Source organism: Nycticebus coucang, chromosome 16, assembly GCF_027406575.1.
Source record: "Nycticebus coucang isolate mNycCou1 chromosome 16, mNycCou1.pri, whole genome shotgun sequence".
Lineage (NCBI taxonomy): Eukaryota > Metazoa > Chordata > Mammalia > Primates > Lorisidae > Nycticebus > Nycticebus coucang.
This window is the reverse complement of record NC_069795.1, coordinates 6,934,906-6,953,571: the sequence shown is the minus strand read 5'-3', so window position 1 is coordinate 6,953,571 and position 18,666 is coordinate 6,934,906. Positions and strand designations below refer to the sequence as shown.

Below are 18,666 nucleotides of genomic sequence, written 5' to 3'. Positions count from 1 at the left end.
CGCCGACACGCTTCCCGCCCGACCTCCGGGCACGCGCTCGCCTGTTCGCCGGGGTGAGGCGCCGAGGACCCGGGCGCACCGAGCGGCAGGCTAGGGACGGAGCCGGGGGACAGAGACAGGGAACCGAACCCGCGGGCCGCCGCGGAGGGCCGGGCCGGAAGAAGCCGACTCCGCCCCTCGCCCCGCCCTTGCCCTCCCCCTCGCTCCGCCTTGCCCCTCCTCCGCTCCCGCTCCTCCCTGCGCTCAACCTCGCTCCCCTCCTCCCGCCTCCCCCCCGCTTCTGAAGAGCGCGCCGCGAGGGGGTCGGGCCGGTTACTTCCTCCAGCGGCGGACGAGCGCGGTGTCCCCGGCCCCGAGAGCCCGCAGCCGCCCGGCCCGCGTCCGGCCTCCCCGAGTGCCCCCGGCCCGCACCGGCGCCCCACCGCGCGCGCGCTCGCCCGGTGCGCAGCGAGGAGCCGCGAGCCCCGAGCAGCCGCCGTCCGCGCCCTGCGCCGGCCCTACCCGCAGCGGTAAGAGCGGGGCCCTGGAGAGCGCCTAGGCGCGCGGCTGCGTCCCGGGGAGGGGCACCCAGAGCGGGGGGTGGGCGCGGGGTCGCCGACGTCCAGATCCCGGGCTATGGCGCGGATCCGGGTGGGGGTGGCGGCCGCTCGGGGACGCCAGGGTCGCGCGTCGGAGTTCCGCGCCGGCCGGTGTTCCGGTTACCGAGTGGCCCCCGAGAGGGGGGAACCGGCCGAGGCCGCGCGCTGCGATCCTGTCCCCCGGGTCGCCGAGCGGCAGGCGCGGGCGGAGCGCGCAGGCTTGTTTCTTTTGCTTTTGTTTTTAAAAGGAGACGCGGGCCTCATTGGGGGTGGGTTTCTGCCCGGTGAGCGCTCCAGGGACCTGGTTCCTTGAAGGGGCCTGGGGGCACCGGAGGGGGTGACTTGCAGAAGCGGCGTGGGGCCCGGGGGGATCTGAAACACCTGGAGGCCGCGGCTCTGCGGAAACCTGCCGGGAGCGGGGTCTCGCGGTCACCTGCTAGGCCACGTCCTGTCCCCGGGCAGCGGAGGGAACCTGTCGGAAATGTGGACCTCTATGTGCTGGGTTGCCCCTATATTCTGTTTCATAAAGTATTTGAATGGAGGGGTAACAATGAGCGTTTGTTTGGGGATTGCGTTTTTTATTTTATTTTTAAGCGCAGGAAATCTTGTGTGTGAGCCTTTACTCAATTTCAGGGGAGCCTAAGATAGTAGTTAACATGCTACTTATTTAGAAAGTGAAGAAATGACCAGTTCTCTTTGGAGATAGGAGTAATTTATTTTAATTCACCAGTAAGAGATAATGTTTGTTCCATACAGTAGACGCACCTGTGTTTTATCTGCCTGCCCACACCACCGCCAATCAGGGAGATAAATCTCCACATTAAGCTTTATTAAAATTCTGAGTAATATCACACAGTACAGTAAATGTTAGCACCCTCTGTCCCGCAGGGAAATATTCTAATATTCATTTCTGGGATTAGTCATTCATCTCTAAACTGATCGCTTTCAAAGCAGAAAAAGCAAACCAATTTTCAAATCAAAAGTCTTGCAGGTTTTCATTTTTTTTTCCAAGTTTACCTAAATAAAAACCAGAGCTCTAGTCTTACGTAAGTCATTCCTTGTTCCATCAGGGCACTGTTGTCAGACAAATTCTCCTTGTTCGACTGTTTAATCATTTCCAGCTCTTCCCTTTGTGCTATTTTCGAAAAACAGGGCTCAAGTGGCCATACCAAGAGGACCTAAACTTGAAATTCATTTATGTGCCAAAATTTGACTTGTCTACCACCTAACAAGCCAAGTTGAGTAACATAAGAGAACTTAAATTTGATTAGTTGTGTGTCTGCCTGAAACCATTTAGTAGAGCAGTTTAATTCTACATGGTTTTTATAAAACTCATTAAAAGCTGGACAACAAAAGAATTCTATTCCGTAGCTAGTAATTACAGCTCTTTATCTGGGAGGGGTAGGCTGCCTTCTCTCCCGCATTTGTACACAAAAGCAGGCGAAGCTTTTCCATTGCCTTCCGCTGCCAATCTCAGTGGTCTCTGAGAACCCGAAAGAATAAAGTCAGCAAGCAGTTTGCACAGCAAAGGAAGAAAAAGAGCTGACCCATCCTGATCTGGAAGATAATTGGCAACACCCAAGATGTCTATCATTTTAGCCTTCTGTTTAAAGCTTGTTTATTCATTTGCTCAACAGGTAACAGGATTTATTTCACTCAGATAGTGACAGGGAGATCTAAGCTAAGAAGCATCTCGCATCGTAGAGGGTAGCAACTGGCCTAGTAATACTTACGTGCTGTCTGCCCCATCATGATGTGGTGGGGAAGGGTCCTGTGCTGTTCATTGGTGTTCTCCCAGCACGGTGCAGGAACTGAGGATTTGGGACCATGCCCAAATGGGATTTGATCCCCACTTGCCTTGTGGAGGCCCCGTGGTAGCTGTGTGATCCTGGCAGGTTACTCCACCTTGCTTAGTGAGTTGCTTCACTATAAGATGGTATAACTTCTACCCTCAGGGATGCAGGGAGATTGGATGGGATAGAAGTGTGTGGTTTGGAGCATGAGGCTTACTTAGCCCTTAGTGACCAGGCATTCTCGCTGTGGCAGCCATCAGTAGGAGGGAGTATTGATTGTAGAGTCAATGTATGTGACATAATCTAGCTAGTGGAGATTCTGAACAAATGTGGCCACTTTTAATGCAAGATAGCTCCTCTGTCCTGCCATAGGACTGTTACTAATCACCAGTGCTGGCCATCCTCTGCTGCCTACCCTGATTATGACCTGCAGGCTGTAAGCAGGGGTCCTCAAACTTTTTAAACAGGGGGCCAGTTTACCGTCCCTCAGACCGTTGGAGGGCCGGACTATAGTTTAAAAAAAAAAAACTACGAACACATTCCTATGCACACTGCACATATCTTACTTTGAAGTAAGAAACCAAAACGGGAACAAATACAGTCACACTACCTCTTGTGGCCCGCTGGCCGCAGTTTGAGGACCCCTGCTGTAGAGTCTTAACAGCCATTGCTGAGGCCTCTTTTCTACCACCTTTGAGCTAAGTGGTGTGTGTGTTTGTTGGGTGGTGGGGTTGTTGGAAGGTCTGGTTTAGCCATAATGCTAATAAAAAGAAAACTAGCAAGCACAAACAGAAGTCAAATAGTCCCTTGAGAATGTGGTATTTGCCACCTCCAGTAAGTTGTATCTGTTCAACAGTGTTTTAATTCTTCAGTGTGCTGGGTCGTATGTAACAAGTGGGAGCACCTCCTGGGCTGAGGGGACCCCCATGGAGCCTCCGAAGCAGGGAGAGTGAGGAATGGCCTTGAGTAACCCGTGGGTTACTTGGTGCTATTCTTGGTGGACATAAAGTTGGTGTGCAGTTGTTTACTATGTTAAACTATTTTAAATTGCACATGAACTTTCTGTGTACCTCTATAACCTACCTAGCCAGTTACATTTTAGGGCCCCAAAGAAATTTTCAGTATGTTACAGCAAAATGAAAGCCACATATGTGATTTTAAATTTTCTAATAGCCATGTTCAACAATTGTAAAACACATGAATTTAGTTTCAGTGTATTTCAAATTCACCTAATATGTTCAAAATATTACATAAACATGCAGTAAATGTAAAAATTATTGAGATACTTTCTTGACTAAGTATTTGAATTCTAGTTCACATTTGTCAGTTTACACCAGCCACTTCAAGCGCTCGGTGGGCATGGGTGGCTGGTGGCTGATGTGTTGGTCAGCACAAGTCAAGACTCAAGCAGAGGAAGCAAGCCATAACCGGACTTGGAATTACTTTCCCACAAAGAAATACGCAGCTAAGCAACACACAAAGCCAGAAATAATTTGAGCTCTGCACTCAAAGCAGGGGAGGATCTAGAACCCTGAAACAGGGTTTGGTCTTAAGTTCTTCCTTTCCATCCCTTGGTGGGCCTGTACACCTCAGCCTGGAGTGGGGGTGGGGGGCTTCTGGAAGTCTGGAACCCAGCTGGGAAGCTCTGAGCAGCCTGCCAGAAGGTGACTTTATCTGGAATTCAGTGGGGAATCAGCATTATTATTTGATTACCTAAATTACATACCCCTCTGTTCTCCTGAGAAAAAGCTTTCCTCTGGAGACCTTGGGGAGGAAACCTTTTAAATAGGAATTCCCATCATTGAATTACTTGTTAGCTATACACCTCAGCCCTGATCCCAGCAATGATGGCTTCTCTATTTTTTTTTTTTTCCAAGATGAATGATTTTGGGATTAAGAACATGGACCAGGTAGCCCCAGTGGCTAACGGTTACCGGGGAACACTCAAGGTGAGTGAGAAAGTCTTAATTAAAGATTTTTTTCTTTTAATGGAAAACTTGATCTCTAGGAGAATAAACAATGGGTTGGGTCCCACAAGACTGGTTCTAGCTCTAACTTTTCAATTTGCTGGCTGTATGACTTCTAGATGCTTTGCTTTCTTGCTGTGGGTCTGTTTTCTAGTCTACAGAAGAGATATCTTGGTACCTGTTCTACTTGGGCTCCAAGATAGGGAACCATTTAATTCATACAGTGAGGCTTTTGTGGTTTCTATCTGAGGCTCCTTCCAAGGTGAAAACGCCAAGACTCTCAATAAAACAGCTGGAGAGGCTGTGTCTACTGCCCTTTCTGTCCACCCACGAGGTTTCTTGGATGATGGGAAGGCTGTTTAGGAACTGGAATGAAAGCACTTAGAGGCAGACAGACCCAGCAGCTGCTGCCGCTTGCATGAAAAGGAACCATGCCCTTGATGTTGTAGATAGCCTGCTCCTAACTGGTGCAGAGAGCAAGTAGGCCTGTTTATATAAACCAAAAAAATAAACCGGTTTAAAGATGAAAGAGACTTCTCTGCTGCATAAACAAATTTTATATAGCTTCCATCATAATTCCTTTTGGGAACATTCTTTGGTAGCACACACTGGTAATTTCCCATTTGCCTTCTCCACATGTGACAGTGGTATTTGATCGTTGGTAACATTATGTAGTAAACATGTTTCAGAAGCAGTGGTTTTAAGATTGGCCTCCCCAGTGTCTTGCATAATGCTGGTCTGGTACATCTTCCTTTGTAAATCATTGCTGAGGTTATTTGTCTGATGTAGCCCAGAGAGCCAAAACTTGGCATAGACCTTTCTGGAGTTCTGCAAAGGTCACCAAACTTCAGTTTTCTTGTTTAATTTAACCAGGCATTTTAAGCGTGGCAGAAACGGTGTAAGAAATTACGCTATTAAGTTGAGACCACCCCCTAAGAAAAAAATCCTTCTATGAATTCAGTTAATTTAATGATGCCTGTGTGATTCCTGGATGTGGTGGAGAAACAGCCGTTGCTCACGCTGATGTGTTGAAATATGAAGCACAGATTTGTAGTGTTCTTTGACTTCCTTCCTGTTTTTTCTTGTTTTTTTTTTTTTTTTTTTTTTTTTTCATTTTCTTTTTTTTAAATTACAGCAGGAAAGGCATTTCTTAGCTGCATGGGCAATGCTGGTGGGAATTTTTTAAGTTTATTAGACGTTTCACCGAAATTAGCTCTGCAGTAGTTTGTGAATGGGGATGAGTCCTGTGACTGCTTGGTGGAGTCCGCTCCTGGCTCCCAGCAGTGGTCACCTTTGTCTGGGGTTTCTCTGGCCCGGCTCCAGCTGAGCCCTGCTGTCTTCCCAGTGCGTCATTCATTGTCTGTATTTCTAAAAAGAAAGCACTCAAACCGATTTTATTTGTAGATGTATTACACATTTTTTTATTGGTGAGTCAACAGATGGGTCACCATATTACACATAACACGGGATTTCCAGATTATCTTAGACAGATACAACCTTTCTCCGCGTTGTCCTCAATAAATTAAGTAGTGATGAATCAAGATGCTCTCTGTTACTGAAATGAGTCTTCCATTAAAGGCTGTTTCTTTCATAACTGTTATATGAGATGATGAGAAATCAGCAGAGTGTAAGGTTTTGTCCTTCTGTGTGTATTGCTTTTTCTTTCCCTGCAATTGTAAATAATTTAATGTAACTTTTAAGACTGTTTCCTTTGAAAATCATTCCCCTTAGTAGGTTATTTGGAGGCATCTTTTTAAGACACTTTACTTTTTATAAAACAAAACGTGTAACGGGATTTTTTTTTCGTGTGTTACTATTTTCTGAACCATTAGAATTGGCGAGGAAAAACATCTCTAGTTTCAGTTAAGTTGTTTCATGGTAAAGATTTTGAAATACAGCCTTCCAAAGATAGTTTATTTCATCATTTGATTTTCAACTTTTATCCTGTCATTTGCCTTCTGTTTTAACTGCACCACACTCAGGCTGCTGCCTTGTCAGAGGCCATTCTCCTTATATACACAGCCTGATGGAATTTTTCTCCCATGTAATCGCAGGACCAGGCATTTGAGGGGGGGGGGGTGTCCCTAAATTCTAAGATTCTGTTATTTTTAGATATGTTTATATATTGATTCTAGGCCCCTAAAACAAATTCCCAGTCATTCTGACTGTGATTTTATTTAAATAGTCCAGAGTATAATGGAATAATTTTGGTCACTTTGAAATCTAATTTGATAGCATGTGCCAGTTTAACCGGGTCTGCCTATAAGATTGCCCCTGGAATTGTAATAGTATTATTTGTTTTCTTTTGCATCTGTTTTTGCAGCGCCAGCCAGCCTTTGACACTTTTGATGGGTCCCTTTTTGCTGTTTTCCCCTCACTAACTGAAGAGCAAACACTCCAAGAAGTGCCAACAGGCTTGGATTCCATTTCTCATGGTAATTTGTTCCTTAGACTCGACACATTGTGCATGATTTCCCTAAGTGGTTCAGTTAATAAAGAGATGACAGGTCTGAGGGATCAATGTTGGTATCTCTTGACTCTTTGGTATGAAAGGTCAGAGGGACGCTCTGGCCCTGGGAGGAGGAGTTTTCTCTTTGTGTGACTTAGGGATTCCACCTCCAGTGCCAGACGCATCCCAGTGAGCTGCTATCAGCAAACTGCCTGGGAACCCCTGAGATTTCCTTTTGTGAATGTTTTCAACATTAGCAAAGCATCTGTCTGCTGCTCTAGTTTGCAAAACAGCAGAAAACAGGGGACATTAAAATGTACCCCAACTTTTAATTCTGGGTTCACATCATCAGTTAAATCATCTCCCCTGCCCCAAGTTTTGGGGCAACAAATGATTCTTCATAGTCTTTACTCATCTGTATTTATTTCTGTAATACGTAATGTCATTGTTTCATCTTTTTAAAGAAATAGCGCATCAGATAACGTCTGTACAATTACTGCGCTAGAGTTATTAGCTGGAAACATTCCAGAGATGACTTTGTCATATGAAGTAGGTGCTAGAAAATACAGCCTTGAAAATTAATTAAAAACACACATGCTTGCATAAGCACGTCTTGTGACAGCCATTTATCATTCTTGAAATTGCTGAGGCCATCTAGAGATTGTTTTTCTATAAAAATTAAAGGTGTGCCTACTTGACAATTCCATAGGTTCACATTGTACTAAGGCCTCTGCTGCTGCTTAGTTTAAGGGAAGTAACTTCCAAATGACACGTTTACAATCCCTTCAAGCCTTTTAATCAAAAACTATGAAGTTCCTTTCATGGTCTAAAATTTTAAAATAGACTTAGAAATTTTACCTGTGTATAACTTCTTTATAAAGCCTGGAAAAATAGAATAAAACTTGAGTTTTACTTTAGATTTCTTTTTGCATTAGCATAGTTTTGAGATGTATACTTTCTCCGTTACCTCCTTCAGTTGACCTAATTCCATAAGCCAGACATGCACCACGTGTGCAGCGGGCCTGGTTCTTTATGGTGACCACCTCTGTATGTTGACCAGTTCGTGATAGTCCCTGGGGTGGTCAACTCACAGAGGTTCTGCTGTATTTTCTTTTTAAAGATTCACAACAAGGTTTAGGATCAAAATTATTCTTTCTCCAAAACTAAGATTTCTCTCCCAGATGCCTCCCCAATACACATACTATGTATTGCCAACTTGAAGTCCTAATTCCATCCTGGGGTTTCTTTCCAGATTCGAACAACTGTGAATTGCCTTTGTTAACTCCATGCAGCAAGGCTGTGATGAGTCAGGCCTTAAAAGCTACCTTCAGTGGCTTCAAAAAGGAGCAGCGTCGCCTTGGCATTCCTAAGAGTAAGTGCAGCTCCTCTGAGCCAGTGTCGATCCAGAAGAACCGTCCAATTTGACTGCAGTTGTTTGATCTTGACATAAGCTTGCTAAGCTTTGGCTTCTGGTATCTTGCAAAGAGTAGCACTGATAGAGTTAGCTCGAGCCAGTTTTTATTTCAGCCCCATCAGCTGAAGACTCATCATGTCTGTGTTAGGAGTCCTTACTGTCTTAGGGTCTGCCAGGTCCTGTCCTAGTGGTGTCTTGCTCATTTCATTGGTGCTGGTTTTCCTGGACATAGTGAGTCATGTAGGGATGGCTCTGGTCCCACTGCCTTTCCATGTTTCTCACCTTGTGTGTTCCATCTTTTTTCCCTCCTGTTAGATCCTTGGCTGTGGAATGAGCAGCAAGTATGCCAGTGGCTTCTCTGGGCAACCAACGAGTTCAGCCTGGTGAACATCAACCTGCAGAGGTTCGGCATGAATGGCCAGGTGTTGTGTGACCTGGGCAAGGAGCGCTTTCTGGAGCTGGCACCTGACTTTGTGGGTGACATCCTCTGGGAACATCTGGAGCAGATGATCAAAGGTACTGGCTGTGTGACTTGCCCTCCTAGTCCAGGGGACCTGTGACAGGGACAAGCAATGATAGTTCTTGTACGGTTTGCATTTCACATGGCAAAGAGTAAATTGCCTCAGAATACCACTCCGGTGAGTCAGATATGTGGCAGTGTTTATTGATTTTTTTATTCTACTTAAGTGCATGCGTGTGTGTGTATGTGTGTGTGTGTGTGTTTCTGTGTTTAGCATGAAGAATAGCCACAAGGCAGTAGCCTTAGTCACTAAATTGTTCACGTTGCCAGACTGCATTCATTATGAGAATCCTTGTTGACTCAGATATACAGGCCAGGAAACATTCCCGTATTTTGTGAACTCACCTTATAGCAACAAAAGAAATAAGTCAGCTTTCATGTAAGGGAGATTTTACTCAGATGAACTCTGAATTTTACAGTAAATTTTCCTAAGCTTAAATGGAATCCAACAAAGAGAATTTGGGGTGGGAGTGGGGTGGGGTAGGTTTAAACAAGTAATCAATATATATTTAAAAATTGACATACACATACACAAACTACCCATTGATTAATAGTAGTGTCACCAAATACAGAGAAAGTCTTGATTCAGAACTTAAAAGAGCCCTGAGAGCAATGTTTAAAATACATTGAGTGAAAAATGGAAGAAAGTTACAGTAAGGACCATTTAAGTTAAGAAAATTAGCATTTGTTGAGTTCAGAGAAATGCTTTTCACTTAATTGAGTTTTTTGTTTGTTTGAGACAAAGTCTCACTCTATCCCTGTGTAAGGTGCTGTGGCATCATAGCAACCTCAAGCTGGTGGTTCAGCCTCCTGAGTAGCTGGGAGTAAGGTGCCCACCGCAACAGCCAGCTAGTGTTTCTGTTTTTGGTAGAGACAGGGTCTTACTGTTGTTCAGGCTGGTCTTGAGGTCCTGAGCTCAAGCATCCACCCACCTTGGCCTCCCAGAATGCCAGGATTATGGGCATGAGCCACTGTACCCTGCCACTTAATTAATTTTAAACACACATAGTCTCAACATCTCCTGTAGACTCTTAAGAGTCTCAAAAAGACCTACAGTTCAACCACCAGCTTTTTGGTCATGGCTTCTGAGGGCCAGGGAAACTTACTTTTGAAGACCCCCAAATTCTCTCTGAACTTCCTACCTAACAAGTTTCTGGTGAGTCTGTTTATTGTCATATTGAGCCTGTTTTGCCGTTACTTGGACGTGTGAGTCTGTGTGTGGCTTGTAGTGTGTTCATAGTAAGCACAGGGATGCAGAGCACAGACCTGTTCCCTCTCCAAGTTCATGCATGTCCAGTTGCAGACTCCCACCACACCCTGGGGAAAGTGTCGGGGCTTGGAGCAGTGGGACAGGAACCGAAGGCTCCTGAGACAGGAACTGTGTCTGTTTTATTCGTCCCCTGTTTTCCTGTCTCTGGTTCAGGGACATCACAAATGTTTAACTATCTCCTGAATACATGAGTGAATTAAATTCTCAATCTGGGTCTTCCAAATTTGTGATGGAAAATTTAACCTTGCCCATCACATCATTCATTCATTTTGGAAAATTTGTTTTCTGGTTATTGGAAAAAGGTGTTGCTGTCTCTAGTTTCCAGAAAAAGACATAGGGTGCTGTGGAGCACGCGAGATTAAATGGGAAGCATTCAGTGCACTTGGTCGCTTTGAAATAAGCAGAGAGCAGTGATGCAGAGTAAGCTTTTTCTTATCAGTAGTTTTTATCTTGCTCTGCCATCTTACGTCTCTTGTGCCTTTTTTTTTTTTTTTTTAGAAAACCAAGAAAAGACGGAAGATCAGTATGAAGAAAATTCACATCTCAACTCCGTTCCCCACTGGATTAGCAGTAATACGCTAGGTCAGTTCAACTGAGTCAGCCCTTAGGAGCTTGCTCTTAAGGCAGATGGGGACTCTAATGGAGGCTCCCCTGGGGGCCGTCTGAACTCTGTCCCATAGAGTGGCCACACGTGGGTGTTGAGCTGCTGAGCAGTTGAAATGCGGCCAGGTTACAGGGAGATGTGTAGTAAGAATATAAAGCACCTGGCTGCGGAAGCCTGAGAACGAAACAAACAATGCGAAATATCTCCTTGATAATTGTTAGCATCGATTGCATATTAAAGTAAGATGTGTTCATTGATGTGTGAGGGCAAGTAAAATAAGAAAATTAACTTCACCTGTTCCTTTTTGCTCTTTCACTATGGCCACTAGAAAATTTTAAGTCACATAAGTTCACATGGTCTTCCCACTGGTCAGTGCCATTAGCCCTGGTCTAGGCAATTTGTAGAGCAAGGACCAGCATGACGTGAACTAGTTTCTGTGGTCTCCAGACATTAATATAACCAACAAGAGGTGGCCTGCGCAGGGGTGTGGGAAGCCGCTGTAAATTTGCACTGAACTTGGGACTTTAGAGAGCTGTCATGGAATCTGGGTCCCTCTCTGGGAGCTGGTATTGGGGAGGCCAGCCTGTGGGCTGGGGAGTCATCAGAACAGTGTGCTTCAGCAGTGCTCTCTGCTTGCCTGCAGGGGAGGGGAAGCCCATCCTCCCCCACACACTGCTCAGCAGGTCTCTCTGAATGTGGTGCAATGGAGACTCTCTGCTTGCTGAACCTGAGTCAAAGTAAGAGAGCTTCCTTCCGTCTCCAGAAGATGACCTATTCCCTGATGGATGGAGAGAGGTGCAGTGTGAGGGAGAGAAGAAAAAGATGGGCTTGTTATCAGAACAGAGTTTCACAGCCTGGTTCTGCTCCATACAAGTCACATACTGTGTGACAGATTACTTAGTCTCTCTGAACCCTGAAGCTGAAATCCAGGGAGCCCTACCACTCCAGGGTAGCAGGAGAGCACTAAGCAGGGGTGTCCAGCCTGCAGCCCATGAGCCACTGGCTGATTTCCTTATCTGTGGTGTCTGATAATCACAAAAAGTATGCACAGACCTTTTGTTTTGCTCATCGGCTGTCATTAGTTTTTGTGTATTTAATGTGTAGCCCAAGATAACTCTTTAATTGTTCCAATTTGCAGCAGAGAAAAAAAACAAAGGTTGGACACCCCTATACTTAGAGCCATGGAGATGGAGGACTACTGAGTCCTGGCTATGGGGCAGCATTTTGGCAGTTGTTTACTAGTTGAGCAAATGAAAGGTTTGAGAAGAAGAGGACTTAGGGACAAACCGCCCAGGTCTCCACCTAGCTCTGTGGGGACTGGAGGGAGCAGGGTGGTCACCTGGGATTTGCTCTGGTGGTTGGTTGTCACATCAGCGCTGACTTGAAGACCTCTGCCGTCCATTATGTGCTCCAGGTTTTGGCACCGAGCAAGCGCAGTACGGGGTGCAGACACAGAATTACCCTAAAGGCGGCCTCCTGGACAGCGTGTGTCCAGCATCGGCGCCCGGTGTGCTCAGCTCTGAGCAGGATTTTCAGATGTTCCCCAAGTCCCGGCTTGACACCGTCAGCGTCAACTACTGCCCGGTCAGACCGGACTTCCCAGCCAGCAACTTGAATTTGCTCCCCAACAGTTCTGGTAAGATGGGAAGGATCTGGCAGCTGTTGGATTGATTCTGAGAGCCTCCATCAGACAGTAACAATGGCTTTAGTAAATGTGTCCCCACGTTCAGCCCTTGGAGGAGGTCAAGGCACTGGCCTGTGTTCTGAGTGCCTTCCCACAAGCACACCCCTCGGGCATTCCAGGCACTAGTCTAGGCCCTCTAGATTTTAAGTAAACAGGCACAGCCTTTGTTCTTATGGCTAGATTCCTCCAACCAATGGAGTATTTTTTGAAGACTGTGCAGGAATGACAGCTTGCTTTTTATGGAGCTGTAACATATTTATATACATTGCACAAATAAATCTAAGGTCACACAACTGATTGAACTTGTGCATGTCCATCCACCAGCATCATACTCATCTAGGTGGAGATGGAGAAGTTTCTAGCAGCCCAGAGGCTTCTACAGACCTCTTTCCCATCAGTAGCATCCCCACCCCAAAAGGAATCCTCATGGATTGGTTTTTGCTGCCCTTGAACTTCACTTGGATTCCTACGGAACGCGCACAGTGTGTTTTCTTCTGGGATCTGTCTTTTGCTTGTCATTATGTCTGATGCTCATCCAGGGAGCACTGGGGGCTGTCAGGGCGGCACCACCATCAAACCCGACACCACTCTACTGTTAGTGCTCAGGAGTTACAGCATGTGTTTGGTTGTCTTTGCCAGGGAAGCCCAAGGACCGCGACTCCTCTGAGAATGGCACCGACAGCTTCGAGAGCTCCGAGTCCCTGCTGCGGTCCTGGAATAGCCAGTCATCCTTGCTGGACGTGCAGAGGGTGCCTTCCTTTGAGAGCTTCGAGGACGACTGCAGCCAGTCCCTCTGCCTTAATAAACCGACCATGTCTTTCAAGGATTACATCCAAGAGAGGAGTGACCCTGTGGAGCAAGGCAAACCAGTTATACCTGCGGCTGTGCTGGCTGGCTTCACTGGTAAGCGTGCGACTCCGGGAGCCCGGCCACCCGGTCCCTTGAGTCAAAGTCTGAGAGGTTCCCAGGTTCCTGCCTGCTCACAGCACTGTGCTTACTGAGGGCATTTCCAGGTTAGGCACATCGGTCCACACTCCACATTTTATATGTGGCTCACTGTATCCCTGAATTCTAAAGAAGCCAACCTTGCGGGAATTGTCAGGTTCTCAGAGCTCCATGGAGGGGATGAGATCAGCAGGCTACTTACTCCTCCAGCTGGGTGTTCTAGAGAGGAGGAGACACAGAGGACACGGCCTGGGAGTCTTCAGCCCTGACTCACCCACTCCAGGAATCTCAAAGACTGTCAGCTGACCTCGGGAGGGGCCGCAGAGCCGGCCTCTCATGGGACAAGCACTGTCTACCTTTTCTTCTAAAATCCATATACTCTTGTTTCAGGGTTTGGGTGAGAACTATTCTAGGCAAAGGGCAAAATATTAAAGCTGTTTTTAGAACCAGGCATTTCCAGTCGTTTAGCGAAAGTGCCTGGACTTCTGTTTTCGCTACCGTCTGTGTCCTTAAATGTGCTTTCTTCTTGCTCCATATTTTGACCATACGGGGCCACTGTGGGTTAGAATAACTACTTTTTAAAACCTGATAGGTTAAAATAAGGATACTTAGATATTCATTTTATTCTATCTAAAAAACATTGTGTAAATGTATTAAAATACACATAATGAGTGTGTGAAAACTATTAATAGTTTTCATAAACAGATGTTCAAGCCCTATAAGGAAATAACAGCTGTACGGTGAGTGTTTTCATTTCAGCAGTAACACAAGTTAGGCTTCATCGACTGCCAGCTCTATGCGATTAACTGGGCATGTGGTCTGTAGTCCCAGGACTGCTGGAGGAGGAGGCTTGAGGGCAGGGGGCACGAACCCATTTTACTGGTGGGGACGTTGGATCCGAGATAGACAGCTCTCTGTGGTCACACAGCTCTGGTTCCAGAGTGTGCTTTGTGGCAAAGCTGTGTAGATTACAGCCATGGCGTTTTGAGGGAAGAGCTGTTTTGTGGAGAGAGATTGGGCTTAGGGTCAGCAGATCTGGGCTTTTCATGCCTTCTCGTGATGGGCGTTTGGTCCTGACAAGGCACCTGTCTTCCGAGTTACGTCGTCTTCCTCGTCTTTAAGACAGGGCTGCTATGCCGCTTGCCTTACAGCTGGCTGTTCTAAATACCGATCTGGAGAAGGTCTGTGAGCCGCTCTTGGCAAACTTGCTTCTCCGGGCGGAGGCTGTGAGGCGGTGGGTCTTGAGTAAACTAGGCCCATTGGGCAATTCACACGCAGCCACTTGGCAGGGAAGTGACAGCACGGGAGCCCACAAATGGCACGCCTCTTTCTGTGATGAAATGTTCCTTTAGCTGTTCCCATCCTTCCCCCCAACCCCCCGCTGCTTCTAGTATAAACTGTGAAGGTTTTCGTATGAAGAATTGCATTAAACAGGATGAGGAATTTTAATGTCAAGAGTTGTTGGCCCCACGACTTCCCTCCATAAAGAACCAACCCAGCCGTGGAGGGAAGAGTGTCTTGGTCAAGTTGCCCTCTTCTCTAGGAGTGGCGAGGAGGTCTTGGCGCCCAGCCTCAGCCCATTCGAGACTGAGGGGTGTCACCAACGCCTAGCGCTCCTCCCTTATCGGAGCCCCATCCAGGGAGCTGGGTGTCCTTTCGCCTGTCAGCCTTTGTGGTAGGATGTGGAAGCTTGCTTTCGTGCCTTTAATCTATTGAAGGTGTGGCCCGCCCTCTCCCCGCAGGCAGCGGACCCATCCAGCTCTGGCAGTTTCTCCTGGAGTTGCTCTCAGACAAGTCTTGCCAGTCGTTCATTAGCTGGACGGGGGACGGATGGGAGTTCAAGCTTGCTGACCCTGACGAGGTATGGCCAGAACCCTGGGAGAGATCTCGGCTCCCAAACCTAACCCATCTCATAGAGCTCAAAATTCAGTTCTCCAGGTACCAGAAAGGATTCACGCGTCCCAGGGAGAATCTTTCTACTGCAGTCATGGTTTTGCTGATAAATTTCTGTGGTGTCCCCTACATATGTGGACATCACACAGACATCCCTTTCTTGCTCTCTTGTCTGATCAAAAAGCCCAAGTTACAAACTAAGGCTGTCCCCTAACCATGTGAAAGTGCTGAGGCACCTGGGGGGTGAGTCTCAGAGGCCGCAGGCCGGCCACCTAGCTTTACTCCCTGCTGCCCAGCTGAGCTCAGCAGAGCCAGCAGCAGCCCGGGAGAGTGACCCAGGAGCCTCTGCTGGAGGAGAAGGCTGAGGTCAGGTGTGACACCAGCCGTCTGGGGTACAGCACCTGAGAGGGCCTTGGTCTCTGGCACCAGGAGTGTGATCTGTCACTTCCCAGGTCCCTTGGGAAACAAGGGCTGAGGAATGAATATGTCACATGGCTCAGCATCCCACTCCGCAGCTCTTAACCTGAGTAGCCAGAACCCAAGAGGGGGGATGACCCCAACGTTTCCCTTGTCTCGGAACCTCCTGGTTCTGAACCCCTGGCTCCCAGGAGATTGGGCTGAGCCAGAGCTAGAGGCAGGGAGCGGGGCCTCACTCCCCAGTGTTTCTCGCTCACGTGCAGAGAATGTTCTGGCGTATGTGCTAAAGGCGGGTGGACCCTCCTGGGGGCCTTCTGCAGGTGTCAAGCCCTCTGGGGTGAGCCCACATCAGAAGCTTATCAGGGAGGAGAGTCACTCGTTTTTTCTTCCTTGACAAATTTAACTCTTTACTATGTGTGTCATCTCAAGGTGGCCCGCCGGTGGGGAAAGAGGAAAAATAAGCCCAAGATGAACTACGAGAAGCTGAGCCGGGGTTTGCGCTACTACTATGACAAGAACATCATCCATAAGACGTCAGGGAAGCGTTATGTGTACCGCTTTGTGTGCGACCTCCAGAACCTTCTGGGGTTCACACCCGAGGAACTGCACGCCATCCTGGGTGTCCAGCCCGACACGGAGGACTGAGGTCCCCAGGACCCGCGGACTGAGCGGGAAGCTCGTCTTGACTGACTGCTCCAAGGACCCAGGAAAGGCAGGTTTGGATTTATCCACAGAGGTCACCAAGAAGCAGTGGCCTATTTCATCACAGACCTTGCCTCTTGATAAAGCTGTCTCCCCATGGCCGAGACAGCCCAGCTGCTGGATTCTAAGGTCTCCTGACGCACAGATGCCACACACCACACTGTTAAATGAGAGCGGTGGAGAAGGCAGCACCGGGAAGCCGCCCTGGCCCCGAGCAGGCCGTGGGACGGGATGGTTCTGGCTGTTTGCAATTCTCCAAGGAGTGAGCTGTCGCGGACATACACCAACTTCCTTGAAATTTTCTTTCGCCTTCTGCAACCAAGAACAGCAAATGCACAAGCCGCCTCTTTGTTCAAGAGGGATAGGAGGGTGGGAAGGAAATAACCATGCCATGTCAGAAGTTAGTTTGTATATATGATTACAATCTTATAATTGTTCTCAAAATCCTCTAACAGTACTATTTAACAAAAATTGTATATTGTAATTTAAAATAATTATATAACTGTATTTGAAGTAAGAACACAGACATCCGATGTTTTGTTTCGTTTTTCAGTGGCACATGTGCATTTTACAAAGATTTAATCTGCCAAGGGCAGACTGGAGAGAAGTCCAGTCGGTATTTATACTTAAGAGACCTGAGGAATAAGGTCTAAGACAGGTAGTCCCTGCTTTGTGTGTTTTTGTAGGGTTTTTACCTTGGTTAGCTGGAGTTTGTACATTTGGGAATTTTTACAAGAAACCTGAAGTTACTATCTGGGGGCGCACCTGGTCTCCTCTGCTTGCTTCTCTCGTTGTAAAGCAAAGCGATAAAGCAGTATTTTTCTTGACAAATGGCATATAAAAGTTTTCCACTTCTATGCATGTCTGTAAGTCATTTTATACACAAAGCATATTTTATTTTTTAGTCTGTGTTTCTCCAACTACTCAGCTCTCCCTGACCACCTGGCCCCGTCCTTCCTGTGCCCTAAGTTACTCTGTATGATTAAAATAAGAATACTATTTTTGGAAATACGCGACTCCTTTTCAGAGATCAGGAGGGATTTATGTAGCAGCTATTTTTACTGCAAAAGTAATTCACTGGAGAAAATGTAATTTGTAAGAAAGCTTTATTTTTATCTCAGCTCCATGTAGAGTTAAACATTGTGTAGAGCTGAAGAGTGGGGGAGGGGCAGGGTCTTCATTAAACTTGTTGAATGTACACAAAGCCCCATTCCTTCTTCCCGACTTCCTTCCTCTGTTGTGTCCTGGACCGTGCAGGTAGCATGCTGCCCCTTTCTTCCGTGTCTCAGCCAGATAGGTTTTGTTTGTTTGTTTGTTTCTTGTTTTCCAGGACACAGACTGCCCAGAGGCACAGAGAGGGAACAGCGACAGGAAAGAAAGCACTGGGGCCCGTTCACATGGAGAAATGTGGACGCTTCCACAGTTTTTTCAAAAGAGCCCCTGAATGGGGTGTGTTCCTGGCCTTCTTCATAAATGGTCCAGTCAAGTTGGTTTCAAAGTCGGATGGGCTTTCCTGCTTCCTAGCAGTGTGGCTTTGGCCCAGTGGCTGGCGTCTCTGAAGAGTTGTCATGTGAGGAGACAGGAGTCGGGTGGCAGGCCCGGCTGGGGAGCCAACCCAGAGCTGGGACGACTCACGCCGAAATACCCACAGAAGACGGTTCCCAGTGTGTCTAAGCACAGGATGTTTTTCTCAAGTGGGATCTATTTATCACGCAGACATCTGTTTATAATATAAACAGACACGGGACTGGGAACATCTTGCTGCCGAAAGAGGCTGAACCACATGAAATTGCCAATATGAGGCTGATTATCTACAAAGATGGCAGTTTCCTGTGGTTCCCGTCTAAAGTCTTTATGAACCTTGGGCGTGGTAATGAACGGGTCTGAGCATAAACTCTTTGTGATTTGGTCTTTTTCCCCTTGAATAATAAAGTATTTTGTTTATATAAACTCGTAATAGTCCTTGTTCTTACTCCCTACCCCCGCACGGAGGCGGTGGAGTTGGGGTATTTTAAGATCGCTCGTGTGCCAGAAACTGTTTCACCGATAGCCAAATCTCTATTGAAGTGATTGCACCCCAAGTTACCTAGAAACCACTCCTGGGCGGGAACCCTTTCTTGGCCCTTCCTGCAGCAATTCTCAAACATTGCTCCTTTAAGAAAGGATTACAAGGGAAAGACCAGGGTGTCCTGTCTTGGCAGAGGCAACTGGGGAGAGAGGTCAGAGTGTTTATATAACATATCTAAGGACTTGTGGTTTAAGCCTTTGTCCACTCTACAGAGCTCTGACATTGGTGTGGTGACTTAGCAGGCATAAATTTGACATTTATTCTCAAACTCGTTCTCAGAACTTTACTTTCTTCAAAGTTAGCAAGGTTCCCAAAAAAGCTTATACTGGTTACATCCACTGGTGTGCTGGAATATGTAATTT

The 18,666-nt window shown here is 47.0% G+C and overlaps 1 protein-coding gene across 1 annotated transcript; it reads left to right on the top strand.

The window, feature by feature from the left end:
- The first annotated feature begins 244 nt into the window (after positions 1-244).
- On the top strand, positions 245-18,184 carry ETS2 (ETS proto-oncogene 2, transcription factor). Its single transcript, XM_053565138.1, has 10 exons — positions 245-509; positions 4,249-4,320; positions 6,662-6,773; positions 8,040-8,159; positions 8,517-8,717; positions 10,490-10,573; positions 12,010-12,231; positions 12,919-13,182; positions 14,967-15,085; positions 15,964-18,184. Exons 2-10 carry the CDS (start codon positions 4,249-4,251, stop codon positions 16,177-16,179), a joined length of 1,410 nt encoding a protein of 469 aa, XP_053421113.1. The 5' UTR covers positions 245-509; the 3' UTR covers positions 16,180-18,184.
- The last annotated feature ends 482 nt before the right edge of the window (positions 18,185-18,666 follow it).

Excerpts from the sequence above, each read along its gene's own strand:
- ETS2 (XM_053565138.1), top strand. The coding sequence starts at position 4,249 with ATGAATGATTTTGGGATTAAGAACATGGACCAGGTAGCCCCAGTGGCT. Across the intron at positions 6,774-8,039 it reads CTTGGATTCCATTTCTCATG|ATTCGAACAACTGTGAATTG; the intron begins GTAATTTGTTCC and ends GTTTCTTTCCAG. Across the intron at positions 8,718-10,489 it reads TCTGGAGCAGATGATCAAAG|AAAACCAAGAAAAGACGGAA; the intron begins GTACTGGCTGTG and ends TTTTTTTTTTAG.